Here is a 20,939-nt window from a genome sequence, read left to right as displayed (position 1 = left end):
GAAATTGTTTTTAAAATATTCCACTCAAACTTTAAACTGTATATATTTTACTTCTAATAACATATTATGGTTCTTCATGAATTGTACAATTGCGTGAAATTCGTCTTCAGCCATAACAGACAAACTAGCTTCTTTAGAACGAAATTTATGTAATACAAGATGTGTGTGAAACAATGTACGATGTGTTACAAAATAAAAAGCCTTACAATCAACAGTTAAGGGTAGTTTGAAATTTTGTATGGATCTCATCGTGTCGTGAGACTTAATAAACTTCAAACCAAAACTAAATCTTGACATAGCTACTGTAAATTCTTGATAAGTATCGGAAACTGTACAATTACAAAAGTTAATATTCAAGTTGTAAAAGTATTTTTTTTTTCTTCAGGTTGATCAACCACTTATTTCCGTTGTTTAATTTATATTTCTATCATGCAGGTTGCTTTGGAGTGTATAATTTACACTGACTAAATATCGAAAGGTTAACCAATAAATAGACAAGTGTACTCATAAACTAGTAGTTTATTACCATTTATACAATGCAGATAGTTTTTTCTGGTACAATATGGGCAGGCTATGTTTGAGAATCCCGTAAAAACAAAAACATCACCAGTCATTTGTGTAAAATAGTTGTTTCGTTTTGTAACCTTTTTAAAATGTATCTGACTTTCTCTCACACTTGCAACCATTCATTCGCACACACACACACTTCTATGTAGTCCTCAATGTAATGACCCAGAAGATAACTGATAATAAACTGTATATACATCACAATCAACGTCGAGAGAAATAAATATAATATAATATTAATAGTGTAGTAAACAATACTAGAGGCGTAACGTAAATAAATATGAGCATGTACAACGAAACGTGACTAAATACATAAATATTACAAATAAATACGAGATTTAACAATACAGTCACACTGCTTGGGTGGGGCTTTGACTAACAATACTAACTATACAGTATGTACAACGAAAATACTAAATACAACAAACAAAATGGAGGGCAAAAACAAAAGCACTGGGATAAAATAAACAGCATCCAAGGTTCTTTGAGGGCAATAAAAAATATAATAAAGGAAAAAGAGAAAATCACAAGAGTTTTGTGATAAAACGAGGTTAGTGAAAAAGCAGAAAAAAATTGATTCGAGGAATACACGCCATGCAAATTTTGAAAATCAACTCCACAAAATGAAAATAAATCAGAAAATATTTTCCGGTTTGAATTGATTTGGAAAATAAAAGGGATAAAATCACAACAGAAGTACATACATGCATCATGCAAATTATTTTATAAGTTGTTAGTATTGTTAGTTCAAGCTTGAAGAAACGTTTTGAGGCGAAAAGAAAACCTTAACGTCAAGACAACTATCAGAAAGTCCTTGTTTTTAATCTGTAATTGCCAAAATGAAAAGTCTATAATTTTGCTACTAATGATGTAGAAGATCTAAAGAATGAGCCATGCGAATACTTATGAAGTTAAACGGGGCGAAGCCCGCGGGTACAGCTAGTATAATATTGTCAAAATTAAAAAGTGTAAATTTTTTGAAAAAAGAAGATTACCCTCTTGTATTTTTTTGTTGATCGATCGATGTTTTATATGAGTAGGTGGACTTTCTGAGAGTCGCTCGGTGGAGGTAGGTAGTTGTGACTAGGAACTAGCATACCGAGGAGGCGTAACAACGAAGTATAGGAACATGAGGAGTTGTGCCATAGCATTGAGGATCGCGATTGATCCGTGTAAAAGAACAGTGAGCAGTCGGATAGACCCTATACTATCTTACTGTATCTGTGTCCGAGGCATCAAAACATTACCATTACACTAACATCAACACCTGTCACACTTAACTAAGAAACAGTACAATTAAATCTTATATCGTAATAATTATTATATAGAAAAGCATTTGGATCAGGAACCTTAGTAAAATGTTAGCTAGAGATAGGAACCTTAGGTGCTGGGAAGTTTTACAAAAAAATGTACTTTTGTTTTTGAACCCTCGGCCATGTGGCGAGACAGAGACAGTCTTGTGGGGGTGATATGTCGTCGCTGAATCGGTGTGATTGGTTTACTGTTATCGGCTGAATGACGAGTACATTTAGTTGTGGGACGTCGCCACCGGTCCCAGCGCCGGCGACGACGTAGGAGCCACTTTTGGTTCCTTTAATGCCAACACATAATCAAAGGGAGCAAAACTGGCCCCCGGATCCCGTCCGTCCGTGCGGCGGCCGTGGTGGACCGATCTGGCTTGCGGATAGTTACAAAAGTGACGACCGCCGCCGCTCGGGAGGGGATCGGTGTCGGTGTCGAAAACCGAAAAAAAATATTTTGGACCCGTCAGCACCGCGGTGCCGGGCTGACCCGAAACGTAACTGACCAAACGTAACGCAAAACGAACGTAACTGTACGTTACCAAAAACGTAAACGAAACAAAATTTATACAGCGAGTCCCTCGCTCGCTGCCACGACGGCGAGGGTGGGTCAACGAAACGTACATTTACACATTTAAAAACACACGCTTATATTATTTATAGATGAGTAGATCGGCTCTCGCCTCTTATTGATACCGTATATAATATTTATATTATTAAAATTGCCAACGATACAGCGAATTAGCGAGGTTTGGGTTGCAGCGGCAGGCGCGCCCTCGGCGGCACCCGCCGCTTTCATTTTACTATAATTAATTAATAAAGATTACTTATATACAAAGTTAACGGTGTAGAAAGTTTGTCTCAGGTGATTAGTCACATTCGGTGTAGGAACACGGACTTGTCGAGGAGGAACTGTGTGTCTTGATCGGTTGAGTTTGTCGTTGTAGATGTAGAGGCCCGCCCGACAGACGTAGCGGTGCACAAAATAATAACTTTCTTATCCATATAAATTCGATATCACAAAATAAAATATTTATATATATTGGTAACTCTACGTGTGATGTGGTGTCGGGCGGTGCTGATGTGTTTACTGTCCGGCGCTAGGCACGGGCACGGAGTGGAACATCTTGGGCTTCTTGGGCTCCGGCGGCGGACAGAAGATGTTGGCGTTGGGGTCGGGCGGACTCTGAGCGGCGGCCTTGGCGGCGAGGGCGGTGATCTGGTTGACGACGTCCTCCATCTCGTGGGTTAGCCCAGGGGACGGCGCTAGCGCCGGGTCCGCGGGGTGCGCGCTCTCGAAGTGTTGCTGGAAGCTCTGTACGGAGTCGAACACCTCACCTTCACAACGAGTGCAGGAGTATCTGGATCGGATGAGGCGCAGGACGCCCTCCGAGCTGCAACTCTTCTGATGTCCCTGCGTTGCGGCCTCCGAGCTGAAGACCAGTCTGCACGCCTTGCAGACGAACCCGGCCTCCGTCGCCACCTCCACCGCACCTAGCACGGACCCTGGGTTCAGCCGGATGTTGATGGTGCCCTGACCGGAAGTGCTGCAGCCGTCCAAGACGTTCTGCAAGGCCGCGGGCTCGAGACCCATCGTGCTCAGAGGGACTCCGCCCCCGTCCTCTCCTCCCTGTTGATTTCCTGCAATCAGACGGAAACACTTTATTGTAAAACAAAACACACAAATCTAATTAATTAACCTGTGAAAGAATTAAGTAACATTGCAAACAAAATTTAGATTAATTTCAAGAGTCAGCAATCATATCAGCAATTTACATTAGTTCAATCATCATTTCAACCTTGATTTCTGCTATTTAACAATCAAATCTGTCCTTGCGAAATATTACAATTACAGACCGGAATTAATCTCGTAATTGGAGTATAATTACACGTAATTATCCCTGAAAAGGCAAATTGAAATTAGAAATCTCCCGTCCGAATTAGCTATCAACCGCAGAAGCGTTTGGTTTAGCTGCGCAGTGTATCTTCAAGATGTTTGGACCTAGGACTATAACATCAGGTCGCCAATTAACGACCAAATCGATTAGGAAACATTGCACCGTCTTACAATTGGACCGAAATTGTACGAAGTTTCCAAATTCGACTCACGTACGATGTTGGGCACAATCAAAACATCCGAGGGTCATTAACTGATCTCATTTCCATAGGCGCGCCCACTGGGTGAGGTCGGAGCGTTGTGTCTCCTCTTAGCGTCGTCGATAGGGAAATACGGTATCGATTATGACTTAGGTTTTAAGTATTGACTGGGTAGCCGAGTGTATCGCCTTCAAATTTGAAGGTCGCTGGTTCGATTCCAGATGAGTTACTAAATTGTTATTGGTCTATAATGGTGCTTTCTAACAAGATAAGGTGCTTATACACGTAGATAGACACAGTAAAATGTGTGTAAATCTACTTATACAAATACAATTTAAAACAAAAAAAAAAATTCTGGATTAAGCATATTAATATGATTTTTCGGGATGTTATACTCCATTTGAAACCCTTCTACGAAAAATATTATTTTAATGTACTTTGGTATTATACCGAACAACTGACCTAACCTAAATTGGGTTAGGTTACCACACCTAGGTTAGGTTAGGATGATCTGAACATAACCTAACCTAAAGGTAACCAGTTTAGGTGTGGTCGGTATAATACCAGATTACCTATTTAAATTCAGATTTTTAAACTGGAATGTTTTAGATTTTATAAACTTTAGACAAGTAAATCACTTTAGCTAAAAGAGCAGGAGGTTTTATTGAGGGGCCGCGCTAAGGTGGTGTCACTGTGTAGACTATTAGTCGGACAAATGTGTCGGGTTGTCTCTTGTCATTGAGGTTAATGAAAGTTTCCTGTTCTCTCGGCATCCATTGATAGCTTGTACGTTGATTTACCTTTACTGCCACTCCAAACGGTTAAATACTCGAGCTAGAATGGATTTTGGGTATTTCGTTGATTGGAAACAAAGTACAATATGGGAATTAGTTTTTGGTTTAGCGGGATTTAGAATTATAATTTTATAAAGTATTTGGGGGAGGGGTGCGATTAAGGCAATGGAAGTAGTAGATGATGTTACTTCATTTTAGCTGCATTAAGTTGAATAAATACTTAAAGAATAATTTTACAGTCTTGTAAATTCTTTAAGTCAAAACTACTTGTACAGTACTTTAACTATAACAATATATACACTTTAAGAATCCTTAAGTGACGAACGTAATCACCGAATTCTGTTGTCAAACGTTGAGAAATATAGTTTTTGCTGCTCAGAATAGTCAAATGAATTAAATGAAGTCATACTCTCCATGCTGACTATCATCTAAAATATCTTTTAATTTTGATTCATCGTCCGTGACATTTTGTAAGGGAGTATACTTAACGGTTTTCAAACACTCCAAGTGGATATATTACCGCACTGATATCCTCGGAGTTTACTGTACTAGACTTCCAATTCACTAATCCTCTCTATTTACTCAATTGTCTGTTACCAAACGTCCGTCGATTTCTCCGTCATTTGAAACAAACATTAAAATCCGCGTGAGAACCGCACAACATCAACCTATACGGAATCACTTACAAAAACAACGCGACATGATGGAAACGCGTTGGGAAACACCGACAATACGATAAATTATGAAAGACAAAATTGGGAAAGCCGGAGAAATCGGTAGTGAGATTGATGGATTAGATATATCCAGCTGTAACCAGTGACAGTTTTGGAGCGGTTACCGTGAACTGTGACAGTTGTGGAACGGTTACCGTGTCACTAAAGGTTACCCGGGTCACGGGTTGACCAGTAATGCTGCAACTGAGTAATCGATGGTCAAGATTTGAATATGAATAATCGAAGGAAAATGCAAATTGAATTCAGATTGGTATATTAGTTGCATTTCCTTTGGTCAGGAGCTTCGGTATCAAGAAAAATACAGGGTGTTCAGTAAGAGGTCCATTCAATGGTCATGAACATCTGTATTTGCCAATGCGAACAACAAGAAGAAAGCAAAAGGGATATTGTTTATTTCGATCAAATAATTGTATTGCAATTTTTCTGTAACTATGACTTCTATGACTACTTTTAGTGTTCGAAATTACGTTCAACCTTCCAGCGTTTTGTTTAGTAAATTTAAGGGCAATACTACAGAGTATTTTCATGTTGTCTTAAGATGCCATACTCTTCAAAGCATTTACAACAACACGATAGGCCTACTCACTTGAAATCTCTATTTTCTGCTAAGGGTTTGTAATTGAAATAACCATCTTACATGAAACCATCTATGTCGACATCTGATAATTTCTTGGTCCAAATATTCATACAGCTGATCGATTCAACAACCTATCCTCGTAGTATATATCAACTCCAACGTTAGTCCCTGGACTCATTGGACCAGCAAGATTCTAGACCGATTCCGAGTAATTTACAAATTAGACTGGACAGTTGTTAAATTGGTAGAAACCCATTAGAACTGAAGGCAGATTGGTCCGATTAGTGCTGGACAATGTCTGCGAGATGGATCCGTTACGTCACTTCCGGTCACTGCTTTGTTGTTACACATCCGATTGTCACTTCCGGTTTTGGTGACAGTTTAATGGCGCGGGCGGGTGGCAATGGGCTTAACGAACCTCCAATCACGCCAATCTGGAGCAGCTAGTCGGTTACGGTTACACTCCTCTACACTCTACAGTCTATAGTCTGTATGATGGAACCTGTCTCCTGAGTCCTAACCCTCCACCAGGGACTGGTTTGGGCCTTCTTTACGTCTCTGCCGTAGCTGCATCCCTTTCCCTTGCTGAAGAGGACAAAGTCCTTAAAAAGACTCTTGGTTTCAATTTTCTGGACTGGAACTTCGCGAAGAAGTAGAAGATGCCATAACCATTGGCCAGGTAGACGCAAATCCTTCAGTGGGATTTTAAAGTATACGATGGTAAAAGGCTCAACGACACCATGATGTCAAAGAAACAAATATACTGAATGTTTACTTTCAATATCCCATACATGTTTTAAGCATTTACGATATTTTGTCAAGAGTCGATGTCATTCGTCAAGCGAAATATGAATCTCTAGTTGTAGTGTCAAAGAAAATTACATAATATGGCCAAAATCCAAAATTATTGGATCTAGAAAAATACACAACGAATCTCAAAGCCAAAACACTTCTTGACAATATAATTTTCAATCGAGATTGGGACGCCTGGTTACGGATGATTGTAGAATGGTATGAGATGATCTGTAGCTTTGTTACTCATAACACTGATGACTGAATATTAACAGAGCCATCGTGAATGTTAATTCCCAGGACCGAGGCGGGCCCAAGGTGCGGAGAGCGGGAGGGGCCTCAGATGGGCCCAATGATAAAGCATATTCGAGTAATTCTATTAAAACAATGCCACCCACAGGAAGAGCGACGGTTTTAATTGACCATCTGTTCCCAATTATTTACATAGCGCATGATGCGTGTATATTAGTCGTAATTCCCGCTTTAACAACTACAAATTACAGAGCGTGTTTAATTGCGCTGGACGTGTCGGGAGTGCGGAGTGGTGCATATCAGATGGTTGCGCGTCGACACCCGCTATACCTAGTAATGACATGTGTTTTTGCACCCTCCTAGGTAGTTTTGTAATTTTAATTCCCACCTGGGGTCGATGGTTTCGGAGATATGTGTGTGAGTAGAATTTTTGGTAGATGTTTGAAGGTAGGTGGGGAGGTCGGTGTATTCACTTTTGTTAATGGTATAGTAAGTGGCGGGGGAGCAAGCTGGTCTAGTGGTTAGAGCGCGGGACTTCGGTTCAAGAGGTTTTTTGGTTCAAATCCCAACAAATCACCGATGGATTTTATCTATGTGATAATGTCGCAACCCCTAGACGACTAGGAAATATTAGCAAATATTAGACGCTCGTGCCTAGCGTCCTAGAACCAAATAAGTGGCGATTTTAGTTTTATTGCGATTTTTGGATACAATTACACAAGTATTTATTATTGAGAGATTGGCGATGTTTATGCGAGGAACTTGTCATTCATATAGGCTCCAAAGTCCTGCAGGTAAAACGTTTTAAGCAAAGCGAGGGATAAGCCGTTGTAGTAAAAGAACAAAATCATTCTTGTGCATTTTAGTGGATGCATTGTAGTGCGTCGCACCACCAGCTACCTAAAACCCAAGCAAAATTATTGATTCGGTTGTAATACAGAGTCTTTAATTCATAATCTCATCTTTAAGTGTCAACCAAAAGCCTGAATTACAAATTAAACTATTTGGCATAAAAAAAAGAAAAGCCATTGATTTTTTTTTACCAGATCCGCGCACTACAGGTTGACAACTTATGGTAATCGGGATAAATCGATCTCGAAGATATTGCCTCTAGCTGTATTGTAAATCACTAACACTTACTTCAACTTTGGTTGAATTTGAACCAGTGTACCTAAAGGTTAATAAAACATCCTGAGCTCAGATAGCTTTGGAAACATATAAATTAATTCCTCATACTCGATTGCGTAGAAAATAATAATACTCATAACTTTATTTAGTTTCGTTACGTTTACACTCTAAAAATTTATCACCTTGTAAATCACCCTGTAATCCTTAAGCTAAACAAAAACTTCAATCTCAGAGGGAATCGTTCACAAAAAGCGTTTGAAAGATAAAGAGCGTTTGGCTCATTTAGCTTAATGCAATTAATAAAAGGCGTCGAAAGCGTTAAAAGACCTACAGAGAAAGCTCGGGCTGAAAAACTCATTTGGATCCGGCAAAAATATCAATTCCCCTCCCCGAGTGTTTGTAATGCTTGAAGGCTTCTTCAAGACATCGGGGGAGCATTGAGAGCGAAAAAGAATCTATAATGTAATGTGAGGGTGAGGGGGTGTTTTTTTCATTTCGTCAGAATTAAGGAGCAGCCCCAGACCCCCGTATAGACGAACCAAATTAAACGCGATCAGTCCATTGTTACGGCCAACTTTTAATTGAAACCGTTCTTTTTGAAGTTTCTTTATAACTAGACAACTTCAAGACATGATGTTATCAAGTCCGATGGGTTCGGGGATGTTTTGGGACAAAAAGTTTGGAATACGGGGGTTTTAATGGTAAGAACATTTCTATTATGTACAATATTTTAAAATTCGCTTTCTCAATCTTTATCAATAAAGTATTAAACTATTAGTTTGAGTAGACAATTTCTTAAAAACTTAGTGATACATATTTTACGAAAACATGAAGAAAACTACCTGGCTAAAATCCTATGGTAAAACAGTATTCAACAGCCCAAATCCTAATAATTTATAACTTAATATTTCCCCAATGTATATACCAAACGAAGCCTACTTCATCATTTTATAACCGAATCTTTCCACAATTTCTACCCAACCAAGCCTACTTCAAATCATGTATAACCTAATAATTCCACAATGTATACCCAACGACGCCTACTTCTAATCATTTATAACAATCGTTCAACGACGCCTACTTCAAATCATTTATTAATTAATCATTCCACAATGTATATCCAAAGGAATCTACTTTAATTCATTTATAATCTAATCTTTCCACAATGCATTGCCATTGAGGCATTCTTCAAATCATTTATAACCTAATCTTTCCACAATGCAAACCCAACGACGCCTACTTTAATTCATTTATAATCTAATCTTTCCACAATGCATTGCCATTGAGGCATTCTTCAAATCATTTATAACCTAATCTTTCCACAATGCAAACCCAACGAAGCCTACTTCAAATCATTTATAACTTAATCATTCCACAATGCAAACCTAACGAAGCCTACTTTAAACCATTTATAACCTAATCATTCCACGATGTATACCCAACGAAGCCTACTTCAAATCATTTATAACATACATCATTCCACAATGCAAACCCAACGAAGCCTACTTCAAATCATTTATAACTTAATCTTTCCACAATTTATACCCAACGAAGAATACTTCAAATAATTTATAACCTCAAATTTTATACCCAACGAAGCCTACTTCAAATCATTTATAACTTAATCATTCCACAATGTATACCCAACTAAGCCTACTGATGATTTATAACCTAATCACTCCACAATTTCTACCCAACGACGCCTACTTCACGGCTTCTTCTTCTTCCTCATCAGTATGCAAAGCGGATCGGCTCAAGTGACACAGCTAATTGCTCGCCTACTCGCCTGTTTTAACCGCCCTCGCCTCGCTTACCCGCTTACTCGCTTCCTTCTCAGCGGCGCAATTACATCATTAATTACTCGACTTGTAACGACGCTCTTCCTGACACAGATCAGCTGTTTACTCGCACGCGGAGGACGCGTGTCGTCTGCTAATTGGTCGCTCATCGCCTTATCACAGCTGATATGTTACAGGTTGTCCTCTAATTTGCATCACTTAGCGAGATAAGCGAGATATATGTTTCCTGGTGTATCGATTATTCGAGTTGTGCTTTGAATTTTTATGGGGAGTTGGAAAATCAGGATTGTTTTTGTTGGTAATTTGCGTAATTGAAATATCCTGTTTACTTTTGGAATTTGTATGTAAAGGATTTCAATTTATGGGATACGGATTTTGGTGTTCTTCATTAAAATTGGCGTTGCAATAGGATCAAAAGAATAGTGTAGACTTTTAATGGTGCATCCACTGGGGTTGCAGAATTGTTATAAACCAAGATGTATAGAATATATGTTGGTGACCTTTATGTGGACGGTTTTACCTATAAAAGAAAAGCTCACCCTCCCCCCCCCACCTGAGAGAAATAAATTCTTATAAATAGGTGGACCAGAGGACCTTAAGTTGTAAGGTGGTCACCAACCCACCTAGGTACATACGATTTGAAATATTTCCTCTAGTTCAAAGGCTCAACTCTCAAAATTCCGCATACCTAACCATTACAATACTATCAGATATAGCATTTCGTACCAATAAGTCAATACTTGAATAATTTAAAACGTTTTTAAAGCAACATACAGGGGTTTACGAAACCAGTTATTCACACATATTCCTCCACGAATAACATCGTAACCTAAAGTATTTTTTTATAAAAATACTGTATATCCTCATCGCGCAGTAACCATTCAAACTTAACAAAGTGAAAGTGTTATGTAGCACAAATGGTGACTAGGTGATATACCATACAGGGTAACAGAGAGCTGTGAAACAAGTAGAAGGTAGGTTGTCTGCATACAAGAAGATGAATGGAGCGCTGTCGCATTTATCAAAACTTGGCTACTTCTCCTCTCCTTCTATGGTTTAATTTCCTCAGCGCCCCTGATACAGCTAATGGATTCATAACTTTTTGACAGAGGGGTATGTTTGTGTTTTAATTACGATAGGGTGTGGCTGTTCGATATCTAAAATACTCTAGTGTGTACCAAATAGTTTAGGGAAACCTAAAGAAATTATTATTGAATTTTCCTCAAATTTATTTTGCTACATTGTCTTCTCAAGTGAAAATTTTCCCTCCACTAGGTGATACATCAAATAACATTTTGACCGAAATGGTTATCATATTTTAATTACTACATATTTTTGGTCCTACTTTACAAGATCTAAACAATGTGTGAATTGAATATAGTTAGTTGCTGTATATAAGAGGGATTATTGACATGATTGTCATGGCAGTGCGGTGAAAATTTTAAGGCTTTTCAATCTGGAAACAATATTGAAATGGGTCTGTAGTTAGTTATTTTGTCTGATCACTTTTAGCTATTTGTTAATATATCCAAGTGTATATTGAATAGCCAATGCTGAATTCGAACGAAATATTTGTATGAGTGTGGTGGAAGATGAACATTTATTAAATTATGATAACATAATCAAAATCTTGTTCACTTCCTGTCAAGTTTTGAGGTTATTACCAGTGGATTGTCCTACCAGAGAAGTCTGGAACGGTCAGTAATCAGGCAATACACCCCGCGGCAGAAGCTCAGCACAGGTGTTGCCGCTTCGAACACCGCGCATCACAACTTTTACGACGCTGTAAACCGATCCAGACTTTGTATTAGCATACACGTAATTGTCTCCGCACTAGAGTAATTGTAGTGTAAATTACATTGTAATTGAACTGTCCACCGCAAGTGTAAATCTCCGTAAACGCATTCTGAGAAGCGAGCTCCGGTGTGGGGTACTCGCTCTGTTATTTACTGCGAGCGTAATGGCCGGTTTTTGGTTTTGTTAAAACTTTTTGCCGGGGGCGTGGCGGGGTGTAAAATTCACACCAAAGTCTGTAAATCACAATACTTCGGTATTGTTAACACGGAACAAAGGGACGAGGAGCTGGAGTATTCCTGGTTTAATTGCGCCAACGCCGCTTTGCGCCGTATTTCAACGCTTCTGGACACTTGTGGACGTGTTGAGGTTTAAAATATCGCATACGCCCTAATGCGAGCTGAAGTGCTGTAGTCTGTGAGATGGAACTTGTCTTCTGACCCTCAAGACTGGCTCAAGCTTAACAATTGCCAAATCCTCAGGTAGATGGAGGGTCAAGAGACAGGTTCCATCATACATACTATAGATGTTTTTAAAAGTCACACACATGGCATATACGCCCTAATAGCGAGCTCAAGTGCTATAGCCTGTGTGTTGGGACTTGTCTTCTGACCCTCCATCCACCTGGGATTGGCTCAAGCTTAACAATTGCCAAATCCTCAGGTAGATCGACCATGAGACAGGTTGCATCATACAGACTATAGGGGTTTCGAAAAGATGCAAACATGCGTGTAACAGACATATCAAACAGTAGTGCCTTGGATTCAGAGAAATAAATTTGCATCCTCCACAAAATCACCACAATGAATCGCATACTAATTTCCTAAAAGTGAAAAATATCACAGAAGCCCCCCACACGGTCGGGGAAATTATCAAAAACAAGGAAACAAAATTCTTTAAAGACGATCAGAATTACCGATTAGTAACACTTGGACGTTTCACGCCAGAGAAACTTGGGAAAGAAATGAATGACGGCCCGATTAATTTGGAGGTGTAATAAAAAGACAATCGACGTCGGTGGCGGCGACGGAGGCGGAACGAAAGGATATAATGAGAGGAGCAAAGAGGAAATTGTGACAAGGCTTGCCAGTACGTCTAATTTGTCAATTGCAGCTGGTTCGTCCGTAAACCCATTAACGGGATTAAGAATCCCTCAAAGTGCCGTTACATCATACCGAACAGTCGATAAACGGGTCCCACACACGGGAATGTGTGGTGGTCAGTCTAATTTGTGAGAGGAATTGACTTTCGGTGGAAGACTGATTTCAAAGTTTTCAGGACTTGTACAGAATTTGAGTTCTTTAGTAAATCACAAATATTTGGAAGCAAATGTTTAAGAGTATGGTGATTCACGAGAACTTGGTTGTGTGATGGTCACAGTTTAATTTGTGTGAGAGAAGTAGACTGTTGTTGTAAAACCAAAATTCCAAAGTTTTCAGGGCTTGAAAATTCGAGATTGGAAGTTTTTGTAAAAAATTACAAAACAATAAATTATTACATAATTACAAACAAAATTTAGAAGTAAGTGTTTCAGGGATTCATGGTGATTCTTGAGGACTCTGATGTAAAATTTAATCAATTAATTAAAGCATTGGCATGACAATTTAGCATTATAACTACTTATGAGGACTTGTACAGCATCGGAATCCTTTGGTAAATCACACACATTTCGAAGTACAGTAATTGTTTGAGAGATGTATGGTGGTTTTTAAGATGTTGCAAAATTTGATCACACAGATGATTGATGATTTGGCATTCAAATTGCTTACCTAACTATATCCCAAGCAAACATTTTGAAAGTTTCAAACCCGGTTCTAACTTCTAAGTTATTGTTGTTTCCACAAATAATAAGGTGCCGCAGAGAAATGGAATTGAGAGAAAATGTTAAGTTTATGGGTTTCGCAAAAAAAATTGATCCACTATCATTGCCTGGTTCTTCAATCTGTAATCTTACGAATCCTTAACTCACTGTCGTAACTAGGAGTAAGATAAATTTGTATCCAACCTCATTAAGGGCTACCTCCGAACAACGAGTACCCTTGTCGATCCATTACAAAGACGAATAGTCATAGACGATAATAAGTTTCAAATTCGGATCTTTCCAGGGACACGCCCCTTGTCGGTTTTGCCCCACGGGACACCTCGGCCCCTCGATACAGTCGTTGGGAAGTATAATCGAAGAAATGCAATAATTGGAGCTGGAAGGACAAAGCCGGAGTCAGCCTGAGGAAGGGGTGAGCAACTGTGACAAAAGGTCGGTGTTTTGCGACTCCTCCCATACTGACACTTCGGATCACGTGTAACCGTTGTGACATGAGAAACGTCGAGGTTGGGTAAATTGGGGTTGGTTTGGTGAAGAAATTCTATTCGTTTTCAAAAACTTGAATATGTTGTAAATTTTGTTGTAAAGTAATTCGGTACTTTGGTATTATACCGATCACACTTAATATTATAACCTAACCTAACCTAATCTAATCTAACCTAACCTAACCTAAGTTAACCTAACCTAAGTTTTTGTGATTATTTATATTCAGTCAATAAAAACGTGAGAATAAAGCTACAAACCAACCTAACCTAACCTAACCTATTGTAACTTAACCTAACCTAACATAACCTTACCTAACCTAACCTAACTTAACCTAACCTAACCTTAGGGTGGACTATTTATTAGGTTAGGCCAGGATTTTTTTTTATTTAAACTAATTAAAATCTTATTTGGAAGTCGATATATCGGTGTGGTCGGTATAATACCAAAGTACCAAACATTCACTTGAGAACAAATCTAATAGTAAAATATTTTTAATGGATTTTAGACAGAATTCCACATTTTTAGCCAAATATGAATGCACGGTGAGTGAAGAATTGAGTGATATCTGATTAAGACTAAATCAGCTGTGTCTCTAGCCATCATTTAAATGTTCAATGATCAAGGACAGCTCCCAGATTCAAACGATCAATACAATTTGGATCAAACTGATTTCCTCTTAAGTGAGCACTATTATAGTTTCGTGATTATGTAAACGTTAAATTCATCATTTCTGTGTCACTTAGGTACGAAGTCCAACTGATCGCTAAGTAAACCATTGATTTTCTTTAGGGAATAAATAAAATTATTAAACCTTGTCATTGTGTAGGTCCCATAAAATATCTCGTAGCTGTGTGCTCACACTGTATTTCACACCCCGGGTACAGAGCTCGCCAATCAGAAGGTCGCTGATTCAATCCCATCAGTAGGTGGAAACATTCATTAGATTTTTGAGGGTTCAACGCAGACCCAAAAGTTCTTGATTAGTGGGATTTAAAATTGCCCTGAGGGAAACAGGAGATCTTAGTCATTGCAAAATAACAGATTATCCATTTCATTTTACACTCATCCTTCACTAATATTTAGGTTAAAATCCGCAGGGTTCCTGTCTCAAGATAAAGTAGTGCGCCTAATTTACGCTAGCTGTCTCTTTAATCTGCAGAAAACAATGTAATTAAAACATTACAACTAAAAGTTTACAAATTTACTACAAACAACCGAACTTCCAAACAATTCTCACCAAAGGAATGTTAAGACTCCCTTAACCACTCAATCAAACCCGTCGCGGTGGGGGCGGTTTGAGAAACAACGAAACAATCTTAATTCCGGATTACAACTTAATTAAGCGTTCTATACAGCGTGAAGCGTCTGGGGTCTTGGAATGCAAATATTTTGATGCTTTTCTCCCCGTAAGCTCGACGGCCACCCTTCTAATTAAAATCAAGAGACCTGCGGCGTTTTGACGTCTTCCCCCACTTTTCCCCAAGCGCTGCGACGGGGCGATAAAAAAGAATATTGCGTTTGTTAATTTCCCCTAAAATGCACCGGCTTGCTTTTTTAATAACGAGGGTGCTTTCTGCCCTTTCCCCAGTTCACCCTCGCACTTTTATTCCCTGCCGTCATTCTTGTGATGTCTCGGGGAGTGAAATAACTTTGAAATAAGACATTTTGATTCTTTAAGATTATTTGACAATGTCATTCGCTGGGAGTTCATTACCTGGATTGTTTGTATAAGAATTTTATGTGTGGATTTGTATCCGGAAACTTGAACTCCTGTTGGATTACTTATCATAATTTCTTGGGAAATCCGTATACAATTTGCTATAAGAGATTCATTAGCAATACTGTATCTCCCCTTATAATTATGCATTTGTTTGTTCTAGCTAAATAACAAATTTCCTTTAGGATCGAATAAATTATCGATACTCCTGCTGTTCGTTTAGTATATTTATTCATCGTTCACAAAATTTAGGCGGTTTTAGAGGAAGAAAACTACCCTCCACTTGACTTTTACCAAATAATAGTTTAACAGCTGATTATGCAACATACATACAAAAAAGGTGGTGGGGAAACTTCCCCTTAAACGGAATAAGAGACACGTAATGGAATCATGTAAAAATGAAAGTTTTTGTGCAAAAACAATCAATTTTATCTTACAAACTAATAATATAACTGCGTGTTCACAAAATTTGGAAAATTCTTTATTCTATGAGCCCGAGACTAAATAAACTTTAAAATATTTCCACGTATCTTCGATGCATAAGGTAGCTATGGTTCGGTAATTAATTGTGTTTACACTAGCATGGGACAAAAAATTATACATACAAAATCCAACGATTTGCATCAGCTTGAAGTAAATTAATGAGAACAAACTGTAAAATACAATTCCAAACCACTGAACTTTAGAAGGGGTTTCTCAGTGACAATTACCAAGGGGACTCAAGAAGCAATTAACACAAACGGATGTCCTCTTTGTTCTAATTACCCGGGGATGAAGACATTCATCAACACTTCCGCCCCGACACCCCTTCAACCTGTTGAGGCTATTAAACAATTAATTTAATCGCTTGTAAACTGTATGCTGGTCACGCAGTGTTTTAATTACCCCTGTAAACAGCGTTTAGCTATCTCCATCTTTCCGCTCGTTCTTTTTCAACTCATTAATTTTACTCCCGTTTAATTTAATCACCGCCATCAGTTTGTTGGTAATTAGTCACTGTATCGCTTGACCCATCTTTTGAGATTGAATCGCGGTGGAAATTACTGGTCTTCAAGGTGGTTTTTGGATTTATTGGGTGCACAGTCGATTTGGTGAGTTGTTTTGTATAGTATTGGTTGGGCTGTGGAAGTATTAGAATTTTATGTTTTAGTGGCAATTCAGTGGAGCATCATGGAACATCTTTGAGTTTTAGTCAGAGGAGAAAAATCGGGACGAAATCAATTAGTTATTCTCTGTACCCCCGTGTGTTAAATTGGCGTTGTTAATTTTTAAGATAAGATAAGACTATGATTTGGTTCGGAAATTTATTTTAGTGACTTCAGTAAATTACTAGGGTAATCTACAAACGTGTATGCTTGTAGTCGATCATGTGCCTACGTTTAATTTAAATTTATGTGGCACGTATGACTTGTCTACAGTCTACAATTACTAGATCGGGGCGCGGTTGGTATTGTGGATCGAGTGAGGCATCTCTCTCATGAAGTTACGGGTTCAAATCATAGCAATCACCAATGTTTTTTTTATTTGATAATGCTATGATCATGGGGTTCTGTGCAAAACCTTAAACCATAGATTCATTTTCCTTAGACGACTCACTTCTCTAAGTCATACGATATTACTTTAATTTCCTACAAGGACACAGCACATATTAAGTTCATTTATCAAATGTCTATCATTCGATTCCTTTCAATAAAATCACCACCATACAATAAGCACGCCCGTATAATTCAGCAATACTTTTGTCCCACCCCTTCCCTGGCCGGATTCTAATGGAAGTCCGACGTCCATTAACCCCCGATTACAATATGGCCGATATTGTCACCGAATAAATAATGATTATTGACATTGACGGCCAATCGTCATACGGGCTGTCAATAAGGTTGACAAAGAGGCGTTACTGCACCGTGTAATACGCCATTATCGTCTTTAGCGCAGTTGGAGGTCCGCAGGTACTTTGGGCACATATTAATTTTTCGCAGCGGAAATCGAAACAAAGAGCCGCAGTTTGCATTTTGGCAACGGGAGCCGGGCGTGATTTATCCTGAGCTTTGGCGGCGTTTTTGACAGAGGGGAAGATCACGATCGAGAATTATGGAAGTGTAAATTTAATATTCAGTCGGTTGGTTTCCGTCTAAAGACAATATAGAAAACCGTCGCATATAAATTCACAAACTGGCTCTACGCTAGTGAAACGGTATTCGGAGAAATCGATATTAGTACGATTGGTCGGTAATTATTCACAAACTTTGATTACCTTTTTTTATTTTTTTACATTGTACCAATTAATATTCTAGTATCACGTCCAAAGATGACTACTATAATAAACTACTTAAATGAAGTAAACACAACCATAACACCTAGATAGCCTTTAAACTTGCGCTCACGAACGAACAATAAACGTAAAACCGATAAAATAATCACTTTTACAATCCTTTGTTTTAACTCGCACGACGAACGTGTGTTTCATTGTCCAATTATGCGTAGACCGGACTAACGGCTCGCTATTTATTACGCGACATTGAGATGCGCGATGACGACCAAAATACGTGATTCTTCGGTTAACTGGCTGTTTCGAAATTCAAATATGATCGGCCACTTAGGCATTCAAAGCGGGCACCTAGGCAGCTCCGAGCCTACTGATTAATGCCGGAGCTCCATGGAGGGAATTTGAAAGGGAAATGACAAGATAAGAAGTTGATACGAGCTAATGCTGGGAACTGCGACATGGGGAGTTATGACTAGATGGGATCTGACCAGGAGGAGACGGTGGAGCAGGGACCAAAGGTGAGATGGGATCCTGTCAGTGTTCTAGACTCAGTTCCAGGGAGAGGTGGATACCGGAGGAACAATCTAAAGTCCCGAAGAACTCCTCTCTGGTAGGGAGTCTTTTATTGGAGCTTAGAGGGCACAGTCTCTCGGTATTAATTTGTTGCCAGTCAGAATACGAAATAACTGAATCCAACGATGGGAGGAAGCAAAAACCAAACCTAGATGACATACTACCAGAAAATACCTAGGGCTTAGATCCAGGAAGAACTGGATGTAAGAGGTCCCGGGGGACTCTTCTTTGGTAGGAGGTGTCTGAGAGGATCTTGGGGCCACTGTTTGTCAGAAGTTAAAATTAGATTTATTTATTTATTGCCAATTACTATACGACATAAACTGTGACGTCAGACGATGGAAGGAAGCAAGGACCAAAGTCCAGAAGAGATACTACCAGGAAATGCCTAGGGCTTAGATAAAGGAAGATGTGGATATTTTAAGAACAACCGAGTTTCCCGAAGGACTCCTCTCTCGGTCTCTAACAGGTGCTTGGAGCCTCCTGATAGTCAGAAGTACAACTCAAATGATTAGACTTCATCATGAACCCAACCCAATAACAATTAATAATATTTGAATCAAATTTTGGTTCAACAGCAAACCTTTTATACAAGTCATAATGTAGAGGTATGGCAATACATCAATATAACAGAAATAGAATACACAAATGTGTATTTGCTCAGAGTCACCTACAAGTTTAACAATTTTGAACAAAAGGTTCTTCGGAAAAAAATAATTAAAAGATTCACAACTTTATGGTACAATGTATTAACAATACTACACACAAATTATCCCAAATCTTGTACCACAAACGTTAAAACAAGGTAATTGAATACACCTGAGGCGGGAATTTGTTGACAAGCTCATGCAAAGCTCGGGCCTAATTACAAACACAGTTCGTCCTTGTCTCATTTGCATCTATTCAAGCGGCCGAAAACTCGGGGACAAAAAACAAAGCTAATGAATGGTGCGCGTGTCCCATTTATTGAGATAATTAGGTGGGCAAAAACACCGTCTTTGTTGGCCGGCGATTGTCATAATAAATGTAAACGAAGGTGAATAATTCCGTTTTTTACAGAAGCTGGTGACACGCGCAACCCTTTCGTGACGCTAGTTTTTTTTCTCTTTGCGGTATGATTAGCCTAGGGGTTGACGTGCAATGGATGAATATAATTTTTTTAATGAACTGTCGGAAGTTTCTTTGGAGTGCGATTAGACACACTTGTTCTATACGGGTGTAATTTGAGGGTTTGTGTTTTGTAAGAAGATTTAATTTGAAAGGTATTCGAATGTTGTACGTCCTGTTACTAAAAGTCAAGTGTTTAATCGTTAACTCAAGTATAAGTGTGCTACCTTATAAAACTTGTGAAAATAAATAGTATTTTTTTAAATTCGAAATTCATATTGTCTGGTACTGTAATTAGTCATGTATATATAAATCAAACATTACTCAGATTTTGTTCGAACCTCTGATGACAGGGATGAAAACTGTCAAATTTGTTAATGAGTCTGAAATTTGTTTAACTGACATTAAATTTTCGTACATGATTATATCGTCCGTATTAAGTTTACTGAAACGTCATCCTTCAAAAAAATCCTTTAGGAACAAATTTTTTTTCAACATTTCTTCATAATTGCCTCTCTACAAAGCCTACAAAACTCGACACACTGCTAACTCTTGTACTGGGATCTAAGGGGATATCTACCCACTATGTATGTTTTTGAAGTTGAAGTCAACTGACCTTATCAAAGGAGTGATAGTACTCAGCATCTGTAAACGAAGGAATCAGTCAGAATAGTTACAACAAAAACACGAAGTTCTGCGTCCCGGAATAAACAATATCTTATTACTTTCTCCCCCTAGACAGTATATGAAGAAGGTATCGTTTTTAAAAATTTCGAGTTTGATTTTTGGCTGGAGATGTCCGTTTTGCCCCCCACCCAGGACCTAGGGGTGGTTTTTGAAGTGATGCCTGTGTGCGTGGATATACACAGAACTACAGTCACTTGTGGTCTTCGATGAAATTTTGCTTGTGAATGGGTACTAATTCACGGTATCTCCATACATTTTTTTTCGAAATTTAGATTTTTTTGTGATTTTTTAGTAAACCCTCAAAACATGAACAAAAAGTCGGATTTTCACAAAAAAGGCTAGAAAGATTTTGGTTGAAATTTAGTATGTCTTGGTCCTTTTAAGTCTAAATAAAATGGTACAACCCCTAATGTTGTAAATTACGGTTTAAAAGGTATTACAACTTT

General features: G+C 38.6%; 1 protein-coding gene across 1 annotated transcript; it reads right to left on the bottom strand.

The window, feature by feature from the left end:
- Positions 1-501: 501 nt before the first annotated feature.
- LOC129004376 (uncharacterized) lies at positions 502-20,453 on the bottom strand. Its single transcript, XM_054432944.1, has 2 exons — positions 20,423-20,453; positions 502-3,509 (listed from the first exon to the last, which is right to left on the bottom strand). The coding sequence occupies exon 2, from the start codon at positions 3,460-3,462 to the stop codon at positions 2,956-2,958; it is 507 nt and encodes a 168-aa protein (XP_054288919.1). The 5' UTR covers positions 3,463-3,509; positions 20,423-20,453; the 3' UTR covers positions 502-2,955.
- Between the last annotated feature and the right edge of the window lie 486 nt (positions 20,454-20,939).

This window comes from Macrosteles quadrilineatus, unplaced genomic scaffold (genome assembly GCF_028750875.1).
Source record: "Macrosteles quadrilineatus isolate MER2022 unplaced genomic scaffold, UCM_ALF_1.0 Scaffold_9__3_contigs__length_116548681, whole genome shotgun sequence".
Lineage (NCBI taxonomy): Eukaryota > Metazoa > Arthropoda > Insecta > Hemiptera > Cicadellidae > Macrosteles > Macrosteles quadrilineatus.
The sequence above is the reverse complement of the archived record's forward strand: the minus strand, read 5'-3'. Positions and strand labels throughout refer to the sequence as shown.